At 39.1% G+C, this 21,882-nt stretch overlaps 2 protein-coding genes across 13 annotated transcripts in view; one reads left to right on the top strand and one right to left on the bottom strand.

The window, feature by feature from the left end:
• The first annotated feature begins 268 nt into the window (after positions 1–268).
• THOC7 (THO complex subunit 7) lies at positions 269–20,549 on the top strand. Of its 10 annotated transcripts, none has more exons than XM_084988858.1 (10): positions 269–308; positions 3,076–3,290; positions 4,978–5,098; positions 12,875–12,992; positions 14,319–14,446; positions 14,750–14,836; positions 17,301–17,358; positions 19,312–19,378; positions 19,462–19,531; positions 20,216–20,549. In XM_084988858.1, the coding sequence occupies exons 3-10, from the start codon at positions 4,993–4,995 to the stop codon at positions 20,281–20,283; spliced, it is 702 nt and encodes a 233-aa protein (XP_084844984.1). In that variant the 5' UTR covers positions 269–308; positions 3,076–3,290; positions 4,978–4,992; the 3' UTR covers positions 20,284–20,549. The 10 variants fall into 10 exon arrangements, with proteins under 10 accessions (XP_084844984.1, XP_084844983.1, XP_020924844.1 ...); XM_084988857.1 differs by having other exon boundaries at positions 269–457; XM_084988859.1 differs by lacking the exon at positions 269–308 and adding an exon at positions 3,677–3,743.
• The window catches only part of C13H3orf49 (chromosome 13 C3orf49 homolog), a 127,250-nt gene continuing 124,200 nt past the window's right edge, over positions 18,833–21,882 (bottom strand). For all 3 annotated transcript variants that reach the window (XM_084988855.1, XM_084988856.1, XM_013981845.3), the window contains exon 5: positions 18,833–21,694. In XM_084988855.1, the coding sequence (XP_084844981.1) occupies positions 21,497–21,694 (198 nt within the window). In that variant the 3' untranslated portion in view covers positions 18,833–21,496. The remainder of the gene's footprint in view (positions 21,695–21,882) is intronic.

Here is a 21,882-nt window from a genome sequence, read left to right as displayed (position 1 = left end):
GGCGGGGGCGGCGGGGGGGGGTGACGGGGGCCGGGGCTGCACAGGGGCCGCCGCCGCCCGCCTGTCCTCGCCCCCCACGCGCCGGCCGCGGCCGCCCCGGGGAATTGCGGGGAGCGCGGGGAGCGCGGGTCCCGCGGCGGCGGCGCGGCACGGCTCAGGCGGCGGAGCGGGCGGCCGCGGGCGCCGCCGCCTCCTCCTCCATGGCTGTTTACCCGGCTGCATTGTGGGAGTTTGACCTCCGCCGCCGCCAACCGCCGCCTCAGCTTGCGCCGCCGCCGCCGCGCACGCCATGGGAGCCGTGACTGACGGTGAGGCCCGCTCGCCATCGCCCCGGCCCGCTCCCCCGAGCCGCGCGGCCTCCCCGGCCCCCAGCCGCCGCCTCCCCCAAGACCCTTGGCCTTCCCCGCGGCTTCCGGGAGCCCCTCGCCTCTGCGATCAGCCCCCTCGGAGACCCAAGGTTTCCCAACCGCTTCCCCCCGAGCTCTTAGGCCTCTCCCGGAGCCCTCCCCATCCCCCTCGGGCTCCCCGGGGCCTCGCCGGACGTGGGGAGGGTGCACTGGGAGGGTCATCGGTGGGCCGGGAGCCCACGTGGGGGCCCGGGGAGGCTGGCAGCGGTGCGCCGGCGGGTGGTAGCCGGAAGGGGTCCAGTCTGTCGGAGGATGTGGTGAGGGAGCCCTTGGTGCGGTGATAGGGTCCAAGAGCCGGCGAAGGGGTGTAAGGGTAGAGGCCCTGCAGCTGGGGGTCCGGATCTATAGAGGGCTGGTAGATAGTGGGAACTCCAGGGATGGGGCGGGGGTTTCTGAGCAATCCAGAAAGAAGGGAGAAGTCCCAGGACGAGAGTACCAGAGTTGTCAATGTACAGAGGATGACACCTGGAGGAGTCCTCTGGACAGACTGAACGTTCCCCAGACAATGACACTGGGGCCTGAGAACTGGCCCTGGACTGCGAGTAGGCAGAGGGATCTGGGGACAAATTCTGAAAAGAATAGATGCGAACGGGGTGTCTGAAGGACCATCAAGGACTGTGCCAGGGGGATTAAGTGGAGCCAGTATAAGGCAGGAGACCTAGGATATATCAGGGCAACAAAAGATTCCTTTACGTGTGTCTGTGTGTAGGGGAGGGTGGTTTGTCAGCTGGAATAGAGTGGGGGAGGGGCGGGAGCTGCGTTTCTGTAAAGTTGTGAGGACAGTTGAGGAAGGTGGACCCATGTGAGGAGAGGCCCACGGGGTGGTCTCCAGACTGAGAGCAGAAATAAAGTGACACTTTGGGGAAGGTGGACAAGCATGGTGAGCAACTGGAGGGAGAACCTAAGAAGTTATCCAGTTAGGAAGTGAGGAAGTCCTTTGACATTGGGAAGGGGAGACCTAGGGGCGATGGATCTATGTGAAGAAAGAATGACCAGTAACCTTACGTGCCTATAGAGATAACATTTCTTAAGAGTTGGAGGTTGGCAGGGTCTCCGAATTAAAGGACCCGGCCATGGGAAGAAGAGTAATAGGCCCAAATTTGTGATCATGATAAGGAGTGGTAAAGTGCAAACTCTTCGAGGTTCAGGAGCTTTATGGGAAGTTTTAACTTTGCTTCATTCCAGTGTCATTTATTCAGCAGGTTTTTATCCTACCTCAGCTAGTCCTTGGGATTACTGCTCAGAACCAAGAGGCGAGACCTTTTTCTCCTCTGAGGACCCAGTCTAGTGGGAATGACACATGAGATAATTGGTTTTAAGGGTCCAAATGTTACCACAGAGGAAGTTCAAGGTTGAGAACTGCAGAAGCATGTAACAAAGAAGGCTTATCCATTCTCAGAGATCAGAAAGACTCCTCAAAAAGTTACTTTTTGGTTTTCTTTCTTTCTTTCTTTTTTTTTTTTAATGGCTGCACCCATGATATATGGAAGCCCCAGGCCAGAGATTGAATCTAAGCCTCAGGTGTAGCAACTGGGATCCTTTAACCCAGCACCAGGCAGGGGATCCAATTCAGACCTCCACAGTGACTCAAGCGGCTGCAGTTGGATTCTTAACCCACTGTGCCACAGCAGGAACTCCTCAAAAAAATTTACTCTTAGTCCCATTATTATTAATTTTTTTTTGTCTGTGCTGGAGGCATATGAAAGTTCCCAGGAGTTCCCTTCATGGCTCAGCGGAAACGAATCTGACTAGTATCCATGAGGATCCCTGGCCTTGCTCAGTGGGTTAAGCATCCTGCACTGCAATGAGCTGTGGTATAGGTTGCAAATGAGGCTCCAATCTGGCATTGCTGTGGCGTAGGCCAGTGGCTACAGCTCTGATTCGACCCTTAGCCTGGGAACCTCCATATGCCGTGAATGTGGCCCTAAAAAGACAAAAAAGAAAAAAAAAAGAAAGTTACCAGGCTAGAGATCAAACCCTTGGCACAGCATCGACCTGAGCTACTGCAGTGACAGTGCTGTATCTACAATGGAACTCTATAATCCCATTTTTGAAGGATAACTAGATGTAGACAGAGTGGTATTCCAGGTGGAGAACCACTTGTAAACTTGGTTATCCTCAACTGAGCTTTTGGTAAGAATGAAGCAAGAGTGAGTAATATGTGTAATAGGTCAACAAATATCTATTGCACGCCTTCTCGGCACAGTGCTGGTTATAACTGTAGATGGTACAAAGCTCTTGCTTAGGGGAGGGAAGGAATAGCATGCAATCAAATAGGTAAGATAATTTCTGAGAAAGAACATAATTAGATTCTGGGAATGAACTAGATGGAATATGAAAGTAATGGCATGGTGCCAACAGGTTAAAACGGGTAATTAAGTATGACCTCTGAAAAGTGACATTTAAAGTTAAGGCCTGAAGTGATCACCTGTGTGAAGAGCCCAGGAAAGTACTGTGAAAGCAAGCTCTGTGCCCTTTAGGGATGATATGGAAGGCCACTGGATCCAGGTGGACCAGTGGTACAAAAGGAGGTCAGAGAAATAAACAGCTCTTGAAGAGCTTTGCAGGTCATGGAAAGGAGGATCAGGATCAGAAATGATTGGAGGATTTCAGGCAGAAGAGTTAGTGATCAGAATCATCTTTTCGATCATTCTGAGTTGCTCTGTAGAGAACAGATTCTAAGAAGGCAAGAATGGAAGCAGAGAGGTCAACGAGGAGTATTCCAAGTGAGAGAAGAGGTGGGCTTGGATTATGATGATGGTGGTGGAGAAGACTGAGAAGTGGGTGGTCTCCATATCTCTTATCATCCTTCTGCAAAATTCTTGGAGGAGTACCAATACCAGTTTGTGGCGCTTAGAGGGGGGCTGATGTCCCTTTACGAATGTGAGTACCGGGCAAGGTGCCATGCCTTTGTAATCCTTATTCTGCATATCCAATTGGTCTAGGAGCTTTGGGGGAGAAACTATTTCCTGTACAAAGACACATTGGTTAATTTGAGGAACTGTCCTCCTCAAAGGGAAGGAGAGAGATACTGTATTGTTATTTATAGATACTGAACTATAAATATTATCACCAGTACCATCATCTTTAGATGGACAAACAGAGATCCTCAGAGGTTGGTGGCTTACTGTCACATAGCTAGTTATTGGCAAAGCCATTCTCTCTCTGTTGCACCCTAGCATTTTGGCTAACTGAAAAATAGTTTAGATGTTGTCACTGTTAATTTAAACTATGTTCACAGTTTGTATTTTGTATGTGTTAATTTAAAGGGTGTTAAACAGTGTTAGTACCTTGATAGAAATTTCAGAAGCACTTTTGCAGCACAGAGAACATTAGGTATGTATCTTGACATGCCGGAGAAACAGATGGGAATTGAGAAGGGTGGTGGGGAGCGGGATATGGCTGTACATTCCATCTAATAGAGCTTGGTGGTTTTGACAGTATCGTTTTTTTGTTTTGTTTTAAATTAGAAGGTGTAATGCATGGATAATATGCTGCTTAAAACTTGAAATAATAGCTTTTAATATGTCCATGAACAATATGACAGAGTAATGGAATGGCACTATGACTTTCTAATAATATAACTGTGTATATTTGCCTCTGACTTAAAGAGGTGACACTTCTCATCTGTAAAAGGAGGATAATAATACATACTTTCTAGGGTTTCTTCCAAGGATGAAGTGTGATAATATAGTAAGGCACTTCAAAGTTGAGTGACCATTTAATTGCTTGTCCAAACCAGAACACTTTTCAGAGTGAAGGAAAACAAACAAAAGGTATGGTCATCAAATAGGAGCGTATAAACACTGTCTGCTGCTGCTGTTACTGTGATTTCAGTTGCTGATCCAATGTTAATTAGACATATGTGGCCAAAGGGTTTGTTTGGCTTTTTTTTCGCTAGTGCCAGTGGATTTGCCTACTTTGTTCCCTCATCTCTGATCCCAGCATAGGAGTTAGTGAAACAGTTCAATTATTAAATATTTCTTTACCCAAGATAAATGGTATCTCAAAGCAAGATGGGAGTTTGAACCTTGACTTTATTAGGGCTATACTCTAAACCTTTAAATCTAGAGAAAAACAAAGGACCTCAACATTAATTTTTTTTGCTTTTCTTTTTTTAATTTTTAATTTAATTTTGGTTTATGTAATTTACTCTGGCATCAGCAATTTATTTAGACTGGGCCTAAGTATCTCACGAGAGATCAATATTTACATGGAGGAATCAAACCATCTTATTTATTATTCATTCCACCTGCCTTTTTTGTGTCTTAATGTTGTTGGTCTTAGTCCTTTTGAAAGGAGGAACTAGGTGTTATTTTACCATGAGGAATGTAACACAATGGGATATATGTAATTCAGCTTAATAACCCATAAGCAATGATGATCTAGTGATAAATCTAACAGGAATCTGCACACACATTGTTTTTACATGGCCGTAGTCTCTCCTCTTGTTAATAGGTCAAGTCAAGCCAGTTTTCTTTTTTAACACATCACAGATGTATTAAAGAACACTGATTAGAATTTTTAATACAGAAAAGAAAGATCACTCAAAATTAAGCTCTCTATCCAGATAATCACTGTTGATATGGTGAAGAAAAATAATACACTTCAGGAAATTGAAGAAGAAATGCATCACGTGGCAAGTGAAAACCTTCCTTTCCACCCTCCACTGCTAACTCCTCTCCTGAGAGGTAATTACTGTAAAGGGTTTTTGTGTACCCTTCCAGAATGATTTTGAAATGCCATAAAAGGTAAAAACCACCTTCTCTAGTGCCAAGACTCTTGAGTTTGAGTCCTAACACTCCTCCTTACCTCCTGTGAGATTTAATTTGGACAAGTAACTTTCAGTTCCTTTATTAGTAAAATATGGGTAATAGTATCTACTTTTTAGGCATACTCTGAGGATTAAGTGTCTTAATATGTGAAAAGCACTTAGAACTTTACTTAGCATATTGTTAGCATATGTATATGTTAGTTGGTGTGCCAGGACATATATACAGTTTAAAGTTTTACACATAATTAATATCTTGAAACTTTTTACTACCTTTTGAAGCTCTTTCTACCTTATTCTTTCATAATGTTCTGTTTTTTTAAAATTAGTCCCCTTCTAAACATTTTTTTTTACATCCAGGTTTTGTAGAAATAGCATGACAATGGAGATATATGCATAGATGTCTTTGACACCTGTGGGAATCATTTCTAGAAGATGTGTTTTTAATAAGTATTGCTACATTGGCCTCCTAGTAGCCAGCTAGCTGTCTTTTCCCCTGTAATCTTTTCTCCAATTAGCCCTTCCTGTGGTTTTCAGTTTGGATCAAGAGTGCTTAGGAACACCAAGAAAAAGCCACTAATGGGTTTGTGTGCCTGCAGAATTTCTTGCTAAACTGCCTTTAGAAAGGAAATGCTGATCCTCACAGTTAGATCACAGAATTGCTGTTTCTTAAAAGCAGGAGAGATTGGGTGCTGTGAGGTCTAGCACATGGGGAGGCACATTTGACACTAGCTTAGCCCCAGGAGGAAGTTGCATAACAGGCTCTCACCACTGACTGTCAAGCCTTGACCTGTCCGTAAAGTAAGTGTTTTGCAACTTTGCCTACCATCATTTTCCAGATTGTTCTTCTCATTCCTTTTTTGAATATTTGCTCCAAGATGCTATGAAAACTTGTTTTGTAGTCAAAGTTTTAATAGCTACTTTGAGGAGATAACAATTAGGGGCTTTGAAAGGAATGTTAGTTTGGGTTTATGAGAACTTGTCCTTTCCACAACTAAGATGTCTGTGTCATCTGACCAGAGGCTTGGAAATGGTGAGCTGGTTTTGTTACTGTAAAGGAGATAGTTCTTCCAGCCTCTCTACTTATGGAAAATCAGGTACTAAAATCTAACCCTTTAAAAGGATTTTTGAGACTTATTCAGTATCTTAATCAATTTTGTTGATTAAGGAGTTCCTGTTGTGGCTCAGTGGTTAATGAACCCAACTAGCATCCATGAGGACTCCAGTTCCATCCCTGGCCCCACTCAGTGGGTTAAGGATCTGGTGTTGCTGTGAGCTGTGGTGTAGGTTGAAGACTTGGCTCGATCTCGCGCTGCTGTGGCTGTGGCGTAGGCCAGCAGCTACAGCTCCAATTCATCCCCTAGCCTGGGAGCCTCCATATGCTGTGGGTGTGGCCCTAAAAAGATAAAAGAAAAAAAAATTATTGATTAAGATACACCCGAGGTATAGGGTGGCATGTAAGACAGGAAAGGGTGTAAAATGCATGCTGATTTTGCAAGTAGGTATTTACTTATCACCATACATGTGTCATAACTGATTTGAAAGTAATTTTGCATGGCAGACATTTTGTAGGTACAGTTATGGTACAATGCATAACTGAATCAGGTAGAAAGTCTTCCTACAAGCCTAAAGTCAGGTGGAAAACCACCATTCTCAGAGAGGGTGTTAAGTGTTTTTGTTTCAAAGCTTTTTCCAAATGGGTTTGATCCTTGTAGTCAGTAGAGAAGGTAACTGACAACTAAGGAATGATGTTGATAACATCACTGAAATAGTGTCTAAGCCATTTTCACTGTTTTTACAGGTGGACCAAGGCCCACCAGAATTAATTAGTATTCAAATTGCTTACAGAGAGCTTCAGGCATGATAGTAATTTATGAAGTCAGTGTATACAGTAAACAGAACATGTTTTAGGTGTGTTCAGTCTAGAGCCAACTGATAAAGTACCATTAAAAATAATAATGCTGACAGTTGGGAATTGTCAGCAGGTGGCCATCTTTACAATTTAAAAGAACAGAAGCTATTTTCAAACTGACAACTTACCCTTCTGTTTTATTTTGTTGCTGTTGGAACTCTGCTCTGCTCTGTACTATATATATATATATATATATATACATATACATACACATATGTTATTTCAGTCATTTTCATCCCCAGAAAATTTCCTAGGTAGCATCTATCTATGTAGTTTATGCTAAAAATACCATGACCTCACATTAGAAGCTTGAGACAGAAGCAATTTGTGAGAAATCACAACTGGGCAAAACTTTGTATATGTAAATGCATAATATATATCTATAATGGTATATAGATGGATCCATAAATTTGTCTCCAAGGTTTGCTCATGTTTTAACATTAAGTTGTGATTTAAATTTAACATTAAGATAAGAATAACCTTTTTTTTTTTTCATTTTTGCTTTCCTATCATGAAAATGCTCCTTTGTAAACTTTTATATCTGTAAAGTTTCACAGCAGTCCCATGAAGTGGAAAGTTTTATTCCCATTTTTTTATAGATGAGGCTGGTAACACACGCAAAAACACCACTGTGGACTAACCAGAACATGGGCCCCAGTTCTTGACTTCTGGCCCAGGGTTTGCCTGTGAAGAAGTGCTCTGTAGACAAGAGGGATAGGACTAAAGTAGGAAAAAGGCCTGTGAGTGCCTGGATAGTGAATCCTCTGTGCTATCTGTACTAATGAGACCAGTCCTACTCGTGCTGCTCAGCACTGGCCTTGGCCCCTGCCTTTTCCTAACCAAGTCTCTGTTTAGTCCTAATCTGCCTTCCAGGACCTGTGATACTAATCTCTGCTTTAATTCATGCCAGTTTAGCTCCCACTGTGTGCATCTGCCTGAGTAGTCTCCTAGCCAGCCTCCCTGCCTTTGAACACTCCCAGTGACAATCTATTTTGTATACTACCCTCAGCTTGACTCTCCTAGAAAGTCCTACCCATGAATCTTCAGCAACTCTCAGTTGCCCACCACCAAGGTCCAAGTCTACCAGTATGGCATCTACTGGAGTGGACTTCCACAATCTGACCTCTAACTGCCCTTATGTCCTTGGATCTCTACATTTGTCTTCACAAGCCCTGCCTCCCCTAGTGCTTTAGTGTACCCACATCCCAGACCCAGCCTTTCATTCCTCACTTCTGCTGCAGCTCCCAACTGTCTCCCCACCTACAGCAGGGGACAGGGAAAGGACTTTAGGTTGCTTGCTTGCTTGCTTGCTTCCTTCCTTCCTTTCAAACAGCTTTATTGAGGTGTAATCGATTTATGAAGAACTGCACTTTTGTGTACAATTCAATACATTTAGACATATACAAACACCTATGATACCACAATCACCATACCACATCACCACAATCATGGCTTTCTTTTTCAAACAGCAACTGACAGATTCTGTGTGATCAAAATTCAAATGATATAAAAAATATTTTGCCCGACTTTCGGCCTGCTCTCCATCTACCCAACTTATACTGCCCCAATCCCATGGTAACCCCTTTTATTAGTTTCTTATATGTCATTCCAGGATACCTGTGTAAATATAAACATATGAGTATATATTCTTATTTTCCCCATATTTATCTGAAAAGGAAACATGCCATAAATACTATTCTTCACCTTGCTCTTCTAACAAGTTATATTAAGTGTTCTCTCTATATCAGTACACAGCTGTTTCCTCATTCTTTGTTTTTTGTGGCTTCATAGTGTTCCATCATACTCTTACACCAAAATTTATTTATCTAGTCTCCCATTGATGAACATGTCATATTGCATAGGTGCATGTATATCTAGGATTGTTGGGTCGAACAGTATGCATTATTTGACATTTTAATAGATATTGTTAAAATGCCTTTTTGCTTTTTTTTTTTTTGTCTTTTGTTGTTGTTGTTGTTGTTGTTGCTATTTCTTGGGCCGCTCCCGCGGCATATGGAGGTTCCCAGGCTAGGGGTCGAATTGGAGGTGTAGCCGCCGGCCTACGCCAGAGCCACAGCAACTCGGGATCCGAGCCGCATCTGCAACCTACACCACAGCTCACAGCAACGCCGGATCGTTAACCCACTGAGCAAGGGCAGGGACCGAACCCGCAACCTCATGGTTCCTAGTCGGATTCATTAACCACTGCGCCACGACGGGAACTCCCTTTTTGCTTTTTTGATTGTTGATTTTCAAGCATCAAAAGAGCAGCTCAAAATCGTCTTTCCCTGTTCCCCCCCAGGTTAAAGAAAGCTCTCCTTCTAATCTCTTGCTGTTGTCTGTGTCACTCCTCTGTGTGTATATGTATATTCATTTATGTGTTATTTCTCCAACTAGAGTGAAAGATCTCAGGTCCTTTATTTCCTGTCCTCAGAACTTACTGTGGTACCTATGGACACATCTGCTCATTAATCAAATATTCAAGTCATTTGTACAAGAAGAGAATTCTCTGCTTTGGGCCTGAAAATAAGATAGTTGCCTGCTAGTCCTAATGAGCAGTGTTTTTTTGAGACAAAGCCCTTTGAAGGGCAGATGGTCCCAGGCAGGTACCACAAATCTAATTCAAAAATATTTTTTGAGCATCAGAAATGTCAAGACACAGTGTGAGGAGCTAGATAGGAAACAGAATGAACAAGACATAGGATAGGCCCTCATAAATCTTTTTCCCAAGTCTACTTGGCCTGTGCAATGCTTTAAACATTTTTCAAAAATTTGTGTAATTGGGATATTACACCCACATATATAAAGTGCACATATCTTAAGAATACAGCAAAAATGACCACAAAATGTGTTTGAAACATTTTTAGTTAGTCACCCAACTTTAAAAATCTCTTTCAAACCATCTGGTAATAGCTTTTTTAGGTTCTCATACCTCATGCCCCTACTCCCTATTTTCTAAATTGCATTTACATTTGAAATCCCTGGTCCTCAAAATAGTGTGCCTGGGTAACTGGGAGGGAGATAGGATTTTTCAGGGGCTTGGACAAATAGAGATAAAATCAAAAAGAAACTACACAGCATCAATTGACCACTGGTCTGCTTACCTACTGGATGTTTACTTTCGGTAAGGTTAAAAAGTTGGTAATTTTAAAAAATCAATTTCATGTTCTGTATTTTAATCACTTCAAGGACTGTGTATTGTCTCAGTCTCCTCAAGTAACATTGTTGGTGTTTAAAAATAGAAAGCATTAGTTTACCTTTTATTTCATTTTATTTTTTGACTTCTTCTGGGCCGCACCAGCATCATATGGAAGTTCCCAGGCTGGGGGTTGAATTGGAGCTGTGACCACGGGCCTACACCACAGCCACAGCAATGCGGAATCCAAGCTATGTCTGGGACCTACACTACAGCTCACAGCTACACCGGATCCTTAACCCACTGAGCGAGGCCAGGGATCAAACCCACGTCCTCATGTTTCTGCTGTGCCATGACAGGAACTCCCCTAGTTTACATTTTAAAGTGTAAAATTAAAACACCTGATGAATCTGTAGCTTGAGCAGTCAATGCCATGACTCTGAGGAAAAAACCCAGTCCTAAAAAATGTTTATCTGATGCTGTCACAGAATAGATTTTAAAACTGGAGCCATTTGCCTTCCAAAGTTTATGTCCACTACACCTGCACTCAAAAATACTTCTGCCTACACACAGGAACCATTGTTTATAAAGATTGTGCTGTTGATTCATCATTCAGGCTCTCCAGGAATTATTATTATTATTATTATTTTGTCTTTTTGCCTTTTCTAGGGCCGCTCCTGCAGCATATGGAGGTTCCCAGGCTAGGGGTCTCATCAGAGCTATAGCCACCAGCCTATGCCACAGCCACAGCAACTCGGGATCCGAGCCGCATCTGTAACCTACACCACAGCTCACGGCAACGCCGGATCCTTAACCCACTGAGCTAGGCCAGGGATCGAACCCACAACCTCATGGTTCCTAGTCGGATTCATTAACCACTGTGCCACAACGGGAACTCCTCCAGGAATTATTCTTTAAAAAATTTTTTTAATGCATGAACATGATAAAAAACAAAGACAATCCTAAAAAGTCGCATAAAAATTAAATCTTTTCTTATCTTCCATCTTCAATCCTTCTCACCAAAAACAGCCACTATTACCAGTTTCTGGTGTATCCTTCCAAAGATATTCTCTGAATACATAACACATATAAGTGTGGTGGGTGTAATTGTGCTCACACACAGCCTCTTTCCTTTCTACATAAATGGCAGCAAACGACATGTTTCTCTGCACCTGTTCTGTTTTAATTTTACTTAATATCTAAGGAGATTTTTTTTTTTTGTATCAGTGTATACATCCATGCTATCTTTCTGGCTGTATAATATTACATTTAATAAATGTTTCATAATTTAGCCAGTCTCTTACTGGTGAATGTTTAGGTTTGCAGTCTTTCTGCTACAAACAGCACTGTTAAGAACATGCCTTCACATTTATCTTTGTGCACAGGTGTGCATGTATCTATAGGGTGAATTCCTAGAACTGGCATAATGGGGTTCAAAATTATGTGCATTTTGAATATTGTTTGCTATTGCCCAGCTGCCCTGCAAAGAGGGCACCAGTTTACATTCCATCAGTGTGTTTAAGTGCGATTTCTCAACACCCTTGCCAACACGTATTATCAGGTCTTTTGATCTTTGCCAATCTGATAGATGAAGATGATAATCTTACTGTGGTTTCAATTTGCCTTTCTCTTGTTATGATCCAGCATTACCTTGTCCAGGAAGAACATTTGCTTAGAGCTGCCAGGCCGGCCCTTTGGGACCCCACTTGTTGATCATCATCGTGTGCACTGCTTTTCTATTCCTTTCTCTCTTTTTCTTTTCCTTGGCGCAAAAATGAAACAAACTTATTTTAAAAAACAAAGCCCTCATGGGGAAAGAAACATGACTGATACAATAACTAAATTACAATTTAAAAAAAGAAGAAGAAACCTATTCTTTTGCTGATCCATCTCTCATTCTCTTTTCCTAGTCTGCCACTATATCTTTTCAATCTTTTCTGTTCCTTTTACCAGTACCTTACACTAGTCAGATGCATGAGTGCTTCAGACTTCTTTCTTTCTGAACAGGTTAAAAAAAAAAGTTCTCTGGAGTTCCTGTCGTGGCGCAGAGGTTAATGAATCCGACTAGGAACCATGAGGTTGTGGGTTCCATCCCTGGCCTCTTTCATGGGTTAAGGATCTGGCGTTGCTGTGGGCTGTGGTATAGGCCGGCGTCTTCAGCTCCGATTCAACCCCTAGCCTGGGAGCCTCCATATGCCGTGAGTGCGGCCATAGAAAAGACAAAAAAAAAAAAAGTTCTCCAAGAATTATTGGTTTATTGCCCTGGTTGTAACTGAAAATTATTTGTATTCAACAACCTAGCAGAAGAATGCTAGCTCTGTGAGGGCAAGACTTTTCACTGCTGTAACCCCAGTTCCCTAGAACACTGCCTGTCACAATAGATACTTAATAATGTTCCGTATATATGCATATACATATCATATTTAAAATATATAATTTTACATATAAAAATTATATTTAAACCTAACAATATTTAACCATTTTAATCATTTTAAGTGTGCATTAAGTGTACTTAAGTGGCACTAAGAATATTTACATTTCAGTAATTTTCTTTTGGATGAATGAATGAGTAGTGGTTTGGGTTATTTGTCCCTGAAAGTTAAGAAGAGCCAGACAGTCATCTTAAGTCACATTATTCTTTCCTCCAGACGAAGTCATAAGGAAGCGTCTCCTAATTGATGGAGATGGTGCTGGAGATGATCGGAGAATTAATCTGCTAGTGAAAAGTTTCATTAAATGGTGCAACTCTGGATCCCAGGAAGAAGGGTATTTCATTTTGCTATTGTTTCTATGCTAATGTCTTGATGTGATTTTAGACTATATACCAGTCCTGTTACTATTTCAGATTTTTCACTCGCCTTAAATGTCCAATGAAGTCAACTTTCAGTTAATCCAGAGTAGATTTTTTCTGGCCTTATCTTTAGAGGCCTGCTTTATGTTTATTAAAATGTGTAGAAGGCCTACGTAGTGGTAAGAAGAAATGAAGATTAAGTTCAGACTCATTCATTTGGTTGCTTTTAAAGGTTTAAATGTTTTGGAGTTCCCATGGTGGCACAGTGGTTAACGAATCCGACTAGGAACCATGAGGTTGCGGGTTCGGTTCCTGCCCTTGCTCAGTGGGTTAATGATCCAGCGTTGCTGTGAGCTGTGCTGTAGGTCGCAGACGCGGCTCGGATCTTGCGTTGCTGTGGCTCTGCCGTAGGCCGGCGGTTACAGCTCCGATTCGACCCCTAGCCTGGGAACCTCCATGTGCCACTGGAGCGGCCCAAGAAATGGCAAAAAGACAAAAAATAAAAAATTAAAGGTTTAAATGTTTTAAAATGTTCAGTAAAATAAAACAGCTAACTGAAATTTTCTCCTTTTTAAAACACACTAATAAAAAGGTGCTGGAAAGGTTTTATGTATAATAACTTTTTAACTTAAAAATGTTTCTTCAGGAGTTCCCTTTGTGGGGCAGTGGAAACAAATCCGACTAATATCCATAAGGATGTGGGTTCAACCCCTGGCTTTGCTCAGTGGGTCGGGGATCCGGCATTGCCTAAGCTGTGGTATAGGTTTCGAACACAGCTTGGATCCTGAATTGCTGTGGCTGTGGTGTAGGCTGGCAGCTGTAGCTCCTATTTGACCCCTAGCCTGGGAACTTGCATATGCCATGTGTGCAGCCCTAAAAAGCAAAAAAAAAAAAAAAAAAAAAAAGTTTTTTCATAATTTGAATTAGCTTTTCACATAGATAAATAATTGCATAGTGAAAAAATTCTGACAACAGAATTGTGAAGAAAAAACCATCTTAATCAAAACATTTTAAATAGTATTTTAAACAAAATTCAACAAATAGTTGTTTGATTTAAGCTTATATTGCTAAGAACTATAGTCCTTTCTTTGCATTTGTAACTAATACAGTGTATAAATTCAAGTAAATGACATTTGGAAAAAGAAAACATAAAGGACAGATATTCTAAATTATTTTAAATAAAGCAAATGATTCTCCCAGAATGTGGTATAATTTGCTTAGTAAATCTGTGTCTGTACTATAATAATTCAACTGGAGATTCATAAAAGTCTTTTATCTTCTTTTTCTCTCTTTTTCATTAGATACAGCCAATACCAACGTATGCTGAGCACACTGTCCCAATGCGAATTTTCAATGGGTAAAACTTTGCTGGTATATGACATGAATCTCAGAGAAATGGAAAATTATGAAAAAATTTACAAAGAAATAGGTAAAGAAATTTAAAATAATTATTGTTTCAATTTGTAATTATATTTTTTATGGTCTAAGGGAAAAATATCTGCTAATTTTTTTGGTTAGTGGTAAAATAATAATAGTATTAATATAAAAAACACAGTAAATGTTAGCTACAAAAAATTATCCTAATATGATACAATACTTTGGGTTACAGATATTTTTTAAATGCCAGCATCTATATTATTAGCAATGGAACTTTATTTAAAAACACATTTTAAAATTGAAAATGAATGGAGATTATGTATGTTTTAACTATCTTAAAAACCCTTTCATGTAGAATGTAGTATTGCTGGAGCACATGAAAAAATTGCTGAGTGCAAAAAGCAAATTCTTCAGGCAAAACGAATACGAAAAAATCGCCAAGGTAAGGATTTTGTGAGATTTTAGTGTGCAAATACTTTATTACTGACTAGAATTTTCATGCAGTTTTTAACATTGTGAGGTGAAATCTTCAACTAGAATCAACCTGAATTTTAAAAAATAATTAGGAGCCAAAATTAATTCTTTAAAACTATATTATTCTTTAAAATAGCAGTGAAGGAAGGCCATGATAAAAAAATTTTGGGGGGGTGTTGGATTGTGTTGATTAAACAAGTTTTTGTTTTGTTTTGTTTTTTGCTTTTTAGGGCCAAACCTGCAGCATATGGAGGTTCCTAGGCTAGGGGTCAAATCAGAGCTGCAGCTGCAGGCCTACACCACAGCCACAGCAACATGGGACTGAGTTGTCTGTGACCTACGCCATAGCTCATGGCAAAGCTGGGTCCTTAACCCGCTGAGTGAGGCCAGGGACTAAACCTCCATCCTCATGGATCGTAGTCAGGTTTGTTAACCACTGAGCCACGAAGGGAACTCCTAAACAAGTATTTCTTAAGTACTCATTTTTTTTTACTGTGCTCATATCCTTTTGCCTGAATAATGTTATGGTTAATGAGCAAGCGCAATTTATATAAGTACACTAGATTTCGGCTTCTCTTTGTTTTGTTTTTGTTTGTCTGATGGAACTACTTTTGAAAAAAAAGTAAAAAGAATTTAAGCCCAGTGAGTTATTGTTTAGTACAAAGCAAGAGAATATTTACAAGCTGCTAAATGTCTGATAAGAGGAAGGTTAAAGTTTAGTTTTGTTCTAGCGTCCTTTGTTTTTAAATTAGGATCTGTCTTATTTTAGTCTGTAACAACTATTCCAAAATAATTGTAATGTCACTGCTCCTCCTATGATATAAACTGAAAGATAAGAAATATAATGTATAGTCACAATCATTACATATAGATGAAAAAACTAGAAGGAAATAGAAATGGTTAATTTTGGGGTTGTGGTTTTTATGACTCGGGGGTTTTGTTTATTTTTGGCCACTCCCACAGCATGTGGAAGTTCCTGGGACAAGGATGGAATGCTGTGCTGGGTCCTTAACTCAGTGTACCACACTGGGAACTTCTGTTTGTTTTTTTATACTGAGCATATATTATTTTGTAATCCAAAAAATTTTTATGAAAAAAATCACACTTAAATTAATACACTGATTTCCAAAATCATGAATTTTACTTTCTAATGAGCTAATTAAGATGACATTTAATGCCTTATTTTTAAAAGATAATTTGGAATTCAATCTAAAATACATGTGTTCAGGTTGCAGTGGCCAATTTAGAGCAAGATATACCAACTTATTTAAGACTATCAATTCTGAAGTTCCTGTCATGGCTCAGCAGTTAACAAACCTAACTAGTATCTATAAGGACGTGGGTTTAATCCCTGGCCTCTCTCAGTGGGTTAAGGATCTGGCATTGCCATGAGCTGTGGTGTAGGTCACAGATGCAGCTCAGATCCTGTGTTGCTGTGGCTGTGGCGTAGCCTGGCAGCTGCAGCTCAGGTTCGACCCCTAGCCTGGAAACCTCCATATGCCACAGGTTCAGCCTTAATAAGGCAAAAACAAAAACAAAAAAAGAGTATCAATTCTAAAATCATTTAAAAATGTCTTACAGTGTTTTTGTTGATTAATGGGACTTTTAAGTAAAAGCTGCCACGTATCATTTCATAGGAAAAGTTAGGAGATACATGACTTATCCTGGAGGTTTCAGCAGAGCAGAAATAAAGTTCCTGAATTATAAATAGTTTCTTTTGAAATCTTTCCCTTTGAGATGAGAAGTATAATTTGTTATTGTCTAAGATCTGAAATTAATGGTGTTATAAATATACCTTGCTTATATTTTTATTTGCTGGACAGATAGTGAATAAGATTCTCTTCAGAATCAATCCACCTGATGATCAATAATGACTTAAGTTCACTTATGCTTATAGTAGCTTTTTGTATTCTGCCAGGAGATATGTAAATGGAAAAACAGTGGAAACTAAAATCCTAGTTTAGAATACTTTTGATGTCATGTATCATTCCAGTTATAATTGAATCAACTGAAACTGGCAATACTCTGTCCATTCTTCAGTGTTTCTATTTCTTCTTCTTCTTTTTTTTTCTTTAAAAAACTTTTTAGGGTCTCACCCACGGCATATGGAGGTTCCCAGACTAGGGGTCGAATTAGAGCTGTAGCTGTCAGCCTACACCACAGCCACAGTAACTCAGGATCTGAGCCACGTCTGCAACCTATACCACAGCTCACGGCAATGCCAGATCCTCAACCCACTGAGCAAGGCCAGAGATCGAACCTGCGTTCTCATGCATGCTAGTCAGATTCATTAACCACTGAGCCACAAAAGAACTCCTCTATTTCTTTACCTACTGGGAAAGTGATTATGAGGGATTTGTGATGTTACACATTTTGTTTTGATAACCAAATTCAAAAAATTTTTTAACTTAAAAAATATTTTCATCTTTCAGAATATGATGCTTTGGCAAAAGTGATCCAGCATCATCCAGACAGGCATGAGACATTAAAGTAAGTTTAGAGCTTTATTTTGAAAGGAATTAATCATCATACATAAATGTTTACATACTAGTCTATGCATTCCATTTTTATGGGACTATGTCATATGTTTCAAAAGTAGGGTCCGATCTTTAATATTCCATATTCTAATGCCACTTGATTAGGTTTTTCCTTCTTCCAACCTTTCTGGCTACAGTTCTAAAATAAATGCATGTAATATGCATCAATGCAAAAATGAATAAATAGAATACCATCTACTCACATAGTAGAATATTAAATAGCAGTTATAAAGATTAAACTAGGATGGCCAAAAAACACATGAAAAGATGTGCAGCATCACTGATTATTAGAGAAATGCAAATCAAAACCACTATGAGATACCACCTTATACCAGCTAGAATGGCCATCATGAAAAAGTCTACTAACAATAAATACTAGAGAGAGTGTGGAGAAAAGGGAACCCTATTCTATTACACTGTTGGTGGGATTGTAAATTGGTGCAACCGCTGTGGAAAACAGTATGGAGATTCCTCAGAAAACTAAAAATAGAACTACTATTTGATCCAGAAATCCCACTCCTAGGCATCTACCCAGAGAAAACCATGACTCCAAAAGACACATGCACTCCAGTGTTCATTCAATAGCCAAGACATGGAAACAACCTAAATGTCCATCGACAGAGGAGTAGATAAAGAAAATGTGGTACACATACACAATGGAATATTACTCAGTCATTAAAAGGAAAGAAACAATGGCATTTGCAACAACATAGATGGACTTAGAAATTATCATGCTAAGTGAAGTGAGTCAGACAGTGAGACACCAACATCATATACTATCACTTACATGTGGAATCTAAAAAAAGGACACAATGAACTTCTTTACAGAACAGATACTGACTCACAGATTTTGAAACACTAATGGTTTCCAAAGGAGACAGGTTGGGGGGGTGGGGGAATGGCCTGGGGGTTAGGGATGGAAATGGTATAAAATTGGGTTGTGATGATTGTTGTACAGCTATAAATGTAATAAAATTCATTGAGTAATTAAAAAAATAAGATATTCCTACCCCTGTAGAAATCCACAGTTCTTGGCAGGTAGGTCATCTCCAGGATGGGAAGAGTGACGTCTGTTCTCAGCTAGTGTGTGAGAGAATTGAGAACACGCTCAATTTCAGTCATGGATTAGGTCACAGATGCTTAAAAACTGGATAACCTTTATCTACTGAACTATATTCTTATAAAAATAAACCTGAAAAATGCTAAAAATAAAAAAAAAAGAATAAACTAGGGAATTCCCTGGTGGCTTGGTGGTTTAAATATCTGGCACTGTCACTGTTTGGCGCAGGTTTGCTCCCTGGCCTGGGAACTTTTGCATGCCATGGGTGCAGCCAAAAAATAAAAATAAAAAAGAATAAACTAAATGTCCCCTTTTGACATATGGATCTCAAAAACAATCAGTGAAAAGAAAGACAGAAGACACAGAATGAATTTTGAATTATTCTTGTTTCTGAAATACATACAGATAATAACCATTTATAAAAGTTAGAGCCCCCCAAATATATACCGATACTGTATATTATTTAGAGATACAAATAAATGCGTTAAAAAAAAAAAGGATTAGAATGATATGATTATCAGAGTTGGGAATAGAGGACTGGGGGTAAAGCTCAAAGGGTATTTCAAGTTAACCTTCAATTTGCAAAAAAAAAAAAGTATGAAAAAAATGTTAAAATTTACCACTGTCAAGTTTTCCTGTACTTTAAAAATTATCTAAAAGGTTTAATTTTAATGAAATAAGTGCACATTTAGAAGAAATCTTCCTTAGTTTTAAGTTTCATTGTAATAGAATAACTCCTTATCCTTTATTTTTAAAATACTATTAAGTAACTAAAAAGTTAGATATTAATTATGAATTCTGTTCCCCAACTAGTAAAATATAACACTGTTTTGTTTTGTTTTTCAGGGAACTAGAGGCTCTGGGAAAAGAATTAGAGCATCTTTCACATATTAAAGAAAGTGTTGAAGATAAGGTATTTGCATATAATATGATAGCCTTTGTGTTCTGTATAGGTTTAGAGATCAATGGGGATTAATTTTTTTCTTATTAACACAGCTGGAATTAAGAAGGAAACAGTTTCACGTTCTTCTGAGTACTATCCATGAACTTCAGCAAACACTGGAAAGTAAGTAACAAGAGTCGAAAAACGCATGTTTATGAAGATCCTTAAATGCTCGTGTATGTCTTCTAAAATATACATCTTGGAGACTACACCTTCAATTTCAGAACAGGAATATAGCGGGAGGGCATTAGAAGATAACTTATGTTAGTTGTTCAGCTTTCTAATTATATGCACAGAAGTCTGAATTTATAATAGTGTATAATTTGAATTCATAGCCAGTGGTTTAAATTAAGAGAAATTCAAGCATGATAGTTTTGGAATTTTTCTTGGTTTATTATAGTTTATTGCTATAAAGTAATAATTCAGGATCCAGACAAGCAATAAGTGAGTGAAATAATCAGTGCATAAGCACATTTGCATACTTAATGAACTAAGTGCTTTAGAGACCTGGACACTTGCTCCTTGTATTGACCAGATCCAAATTTTTATGTTATCTCATCTTCTGATTGTTTCCCAAAAAAAGCCTAAGAGCTAGATTTTTTAAAGTGACGTCTATAACATAATTTTTGATTGAATTAATAAAAACAACCAAAGTAGTACTTTTAAAACCAAACACTTGTGGGTCAGTTATAGTAATAGGTTGCCATTTTGCCATCTTTGCTTTAAATATATTCACTAATAAAGGATAAAAATGTTTTCATGTATTCATTATTTGACTAAGGTTTTATGTTTCTTTCTCAAATGCAGATGATGAAAAGCTCTCGGAAGTAGAAGAAGCTCAAGAAACAAGCATGGAAACAGATCCTAAACCATAGACCAGCTAATCACTCACCATTCCCAAGAATACTGAAGTAGCAACGTGAGCTTACTGTGTTTAGCATTTGTTGTACTCTTGAGATATTTAAAGTTTTGGCAGTGAACTACTTGGCTTTTAAATATTAATGCACGGTTCATTCACATTTTTTCACACTAAGGAAGATGCCTTCATCATAGATTTGTTTTTATTGAAATGCCTTTTTTATTCTTAAAGTTGAAAGGAAGCAACATCCAAAAATGTTTAATAAAATGTTTTCCAGCCAGATATGTGTGTGCTCGTTGGTATTTTAGGTAGTTTTTAACTGGTTCCTTTGCTCACCAAACAAATGGAAGATAGTGAGAACACAGCATTTCTAGGATGTACATGAGAAAATGAGTCAGTTTCTGGAAATTGTTACCATTTTTGAAAATGAAGTCCATGAACAGGCTCTCAGGAGGGCTGTGAACTTGTGAGATTCTGTACAAAATGTTTGTGGTGAAAGCTTATTTGTGGGAGAGTTTCCATGATATTAAGAATCACTGGTGTAAGACCTAATTACAAGATGCAAAGTAAATCAATATGCATTTCTAGATCTCTGTCCTTAGTGCTTGAGCAATGTTGTTGTTCAATGTTTTGTTGAAATATTTTCTATCATTTTGTTCTATAGGGGTCATTTCTAAGAGTCTTGCAAAAATGATTTCATGATCTTTTTAAAAGTTAAGCTCAGGCTGAATCACTTATAATTTTCTTAAGTATTGAATTACATGTCTATATCTTATTGGGCTCTATCCTTATCCATTTATTTTAGTTCAGAAACATGACACTTTACATGAATCATACCTTAATAATGTTACATTTCTGTAATTTTAATAAAAATTCTTATCTATAAAAATAAAGGTTTAAAATTAGCTCAATAGAAGTCATATTAAAGCATCATAATATCTTTACGTACTTCCTCTAATTTCATCTGGCAAATTAAGAGAGAAATTTCTTGGAGAATTTCCATGCCCTGATAAATATTTCTATTATTAGTAAGAATTATGAAGCAAAAAATTACATATCTTGACTCAGAATTAAAAATCATTTTTTCAAAAAGGATCTTTTTTAAGAACTATTGGGCAGAATATTTTTAACCCACCCCCATTATTGATTAAGAGAAATTTATAAAGGATTATGTACCAAAAGATAAGAATCTCTATGAATATAACTTTGATGCAAAATCAGGAAGAAAATCAGAAGCAGCAGCAGGTACATGGAAAACACACATTTTTCAATTTATACTTCCTTTTGGTTCTCTTGGATATCCTCTGGAACTGCTTAGAAGACTGAAGAATTTCATCCCCTAGAAACTCACACTGTTGAAGCTCAGCATGTCTTTGGGCCAATAACTTCATGGATTTATCTGTCACTGTTTCTAGGAGGTCATCCACCTATGACAGCCAGATACAAAGAAACGAAGCCATGTGTTAGAAAGCCTTGTCCAAACCCAGGGAGGGCTGCTTTTCCGGAGAGATGAGTTCAGGAATTGGTGAACGTTTACAAGTCCCCAAGTATTATTCTAATTCAAGTCATAGCAAACAGAGCTTGAAAACATACATTTACCACCCAGCGGTAAAGA

This window comes from Sus scrofa, chromosome 13 (genome assembly GCF_054392235.1).
Source record: "Sus scrofa isolate SSC_HxYL_T2T_F1_AM1 chromosome 13, Sscrofa_HxYL_maternal_Yorkshire_Landrace_v2.0, whole genome shotgun sequence".
NCBI classification, from domain to species: domain Eukaryota; kingdom Metazoa; phylum Chordata; class Mammalia; order Artiodactyla; family Suidae; genus Sus; species Sus scrofa.
The sequence above is the reverse complement of the archived record's forward strand: the minus strand, read 5'-3'. Positions and strand labels throughout refer to the sequence as shown.

Bases quoted from the DNA above. Each gene is read 5' to 3' on its own strand.
- THOC7 (XM_084988858.1), top strand. From the start codon at position 4,993: ATGGTGAAGAAAAATAATACACTTCAGGAAATTGAAGAAGAAATGCAT. The intron at 12,993-14,318 runs GTATTTCATTTT...CTTTTTCATTAG, and splicing joins TCTGGATCCCAGGAAGAAGG to ATACAGCCAATACCAACGTA. The intron at 19,532-20,215 runs GTAAGTAACAAG...TCTCAAATGCAG, and splicing joins ACTTCAGCAAACACTGGAAA to ATGATGAAAAGCTCTCGGAA.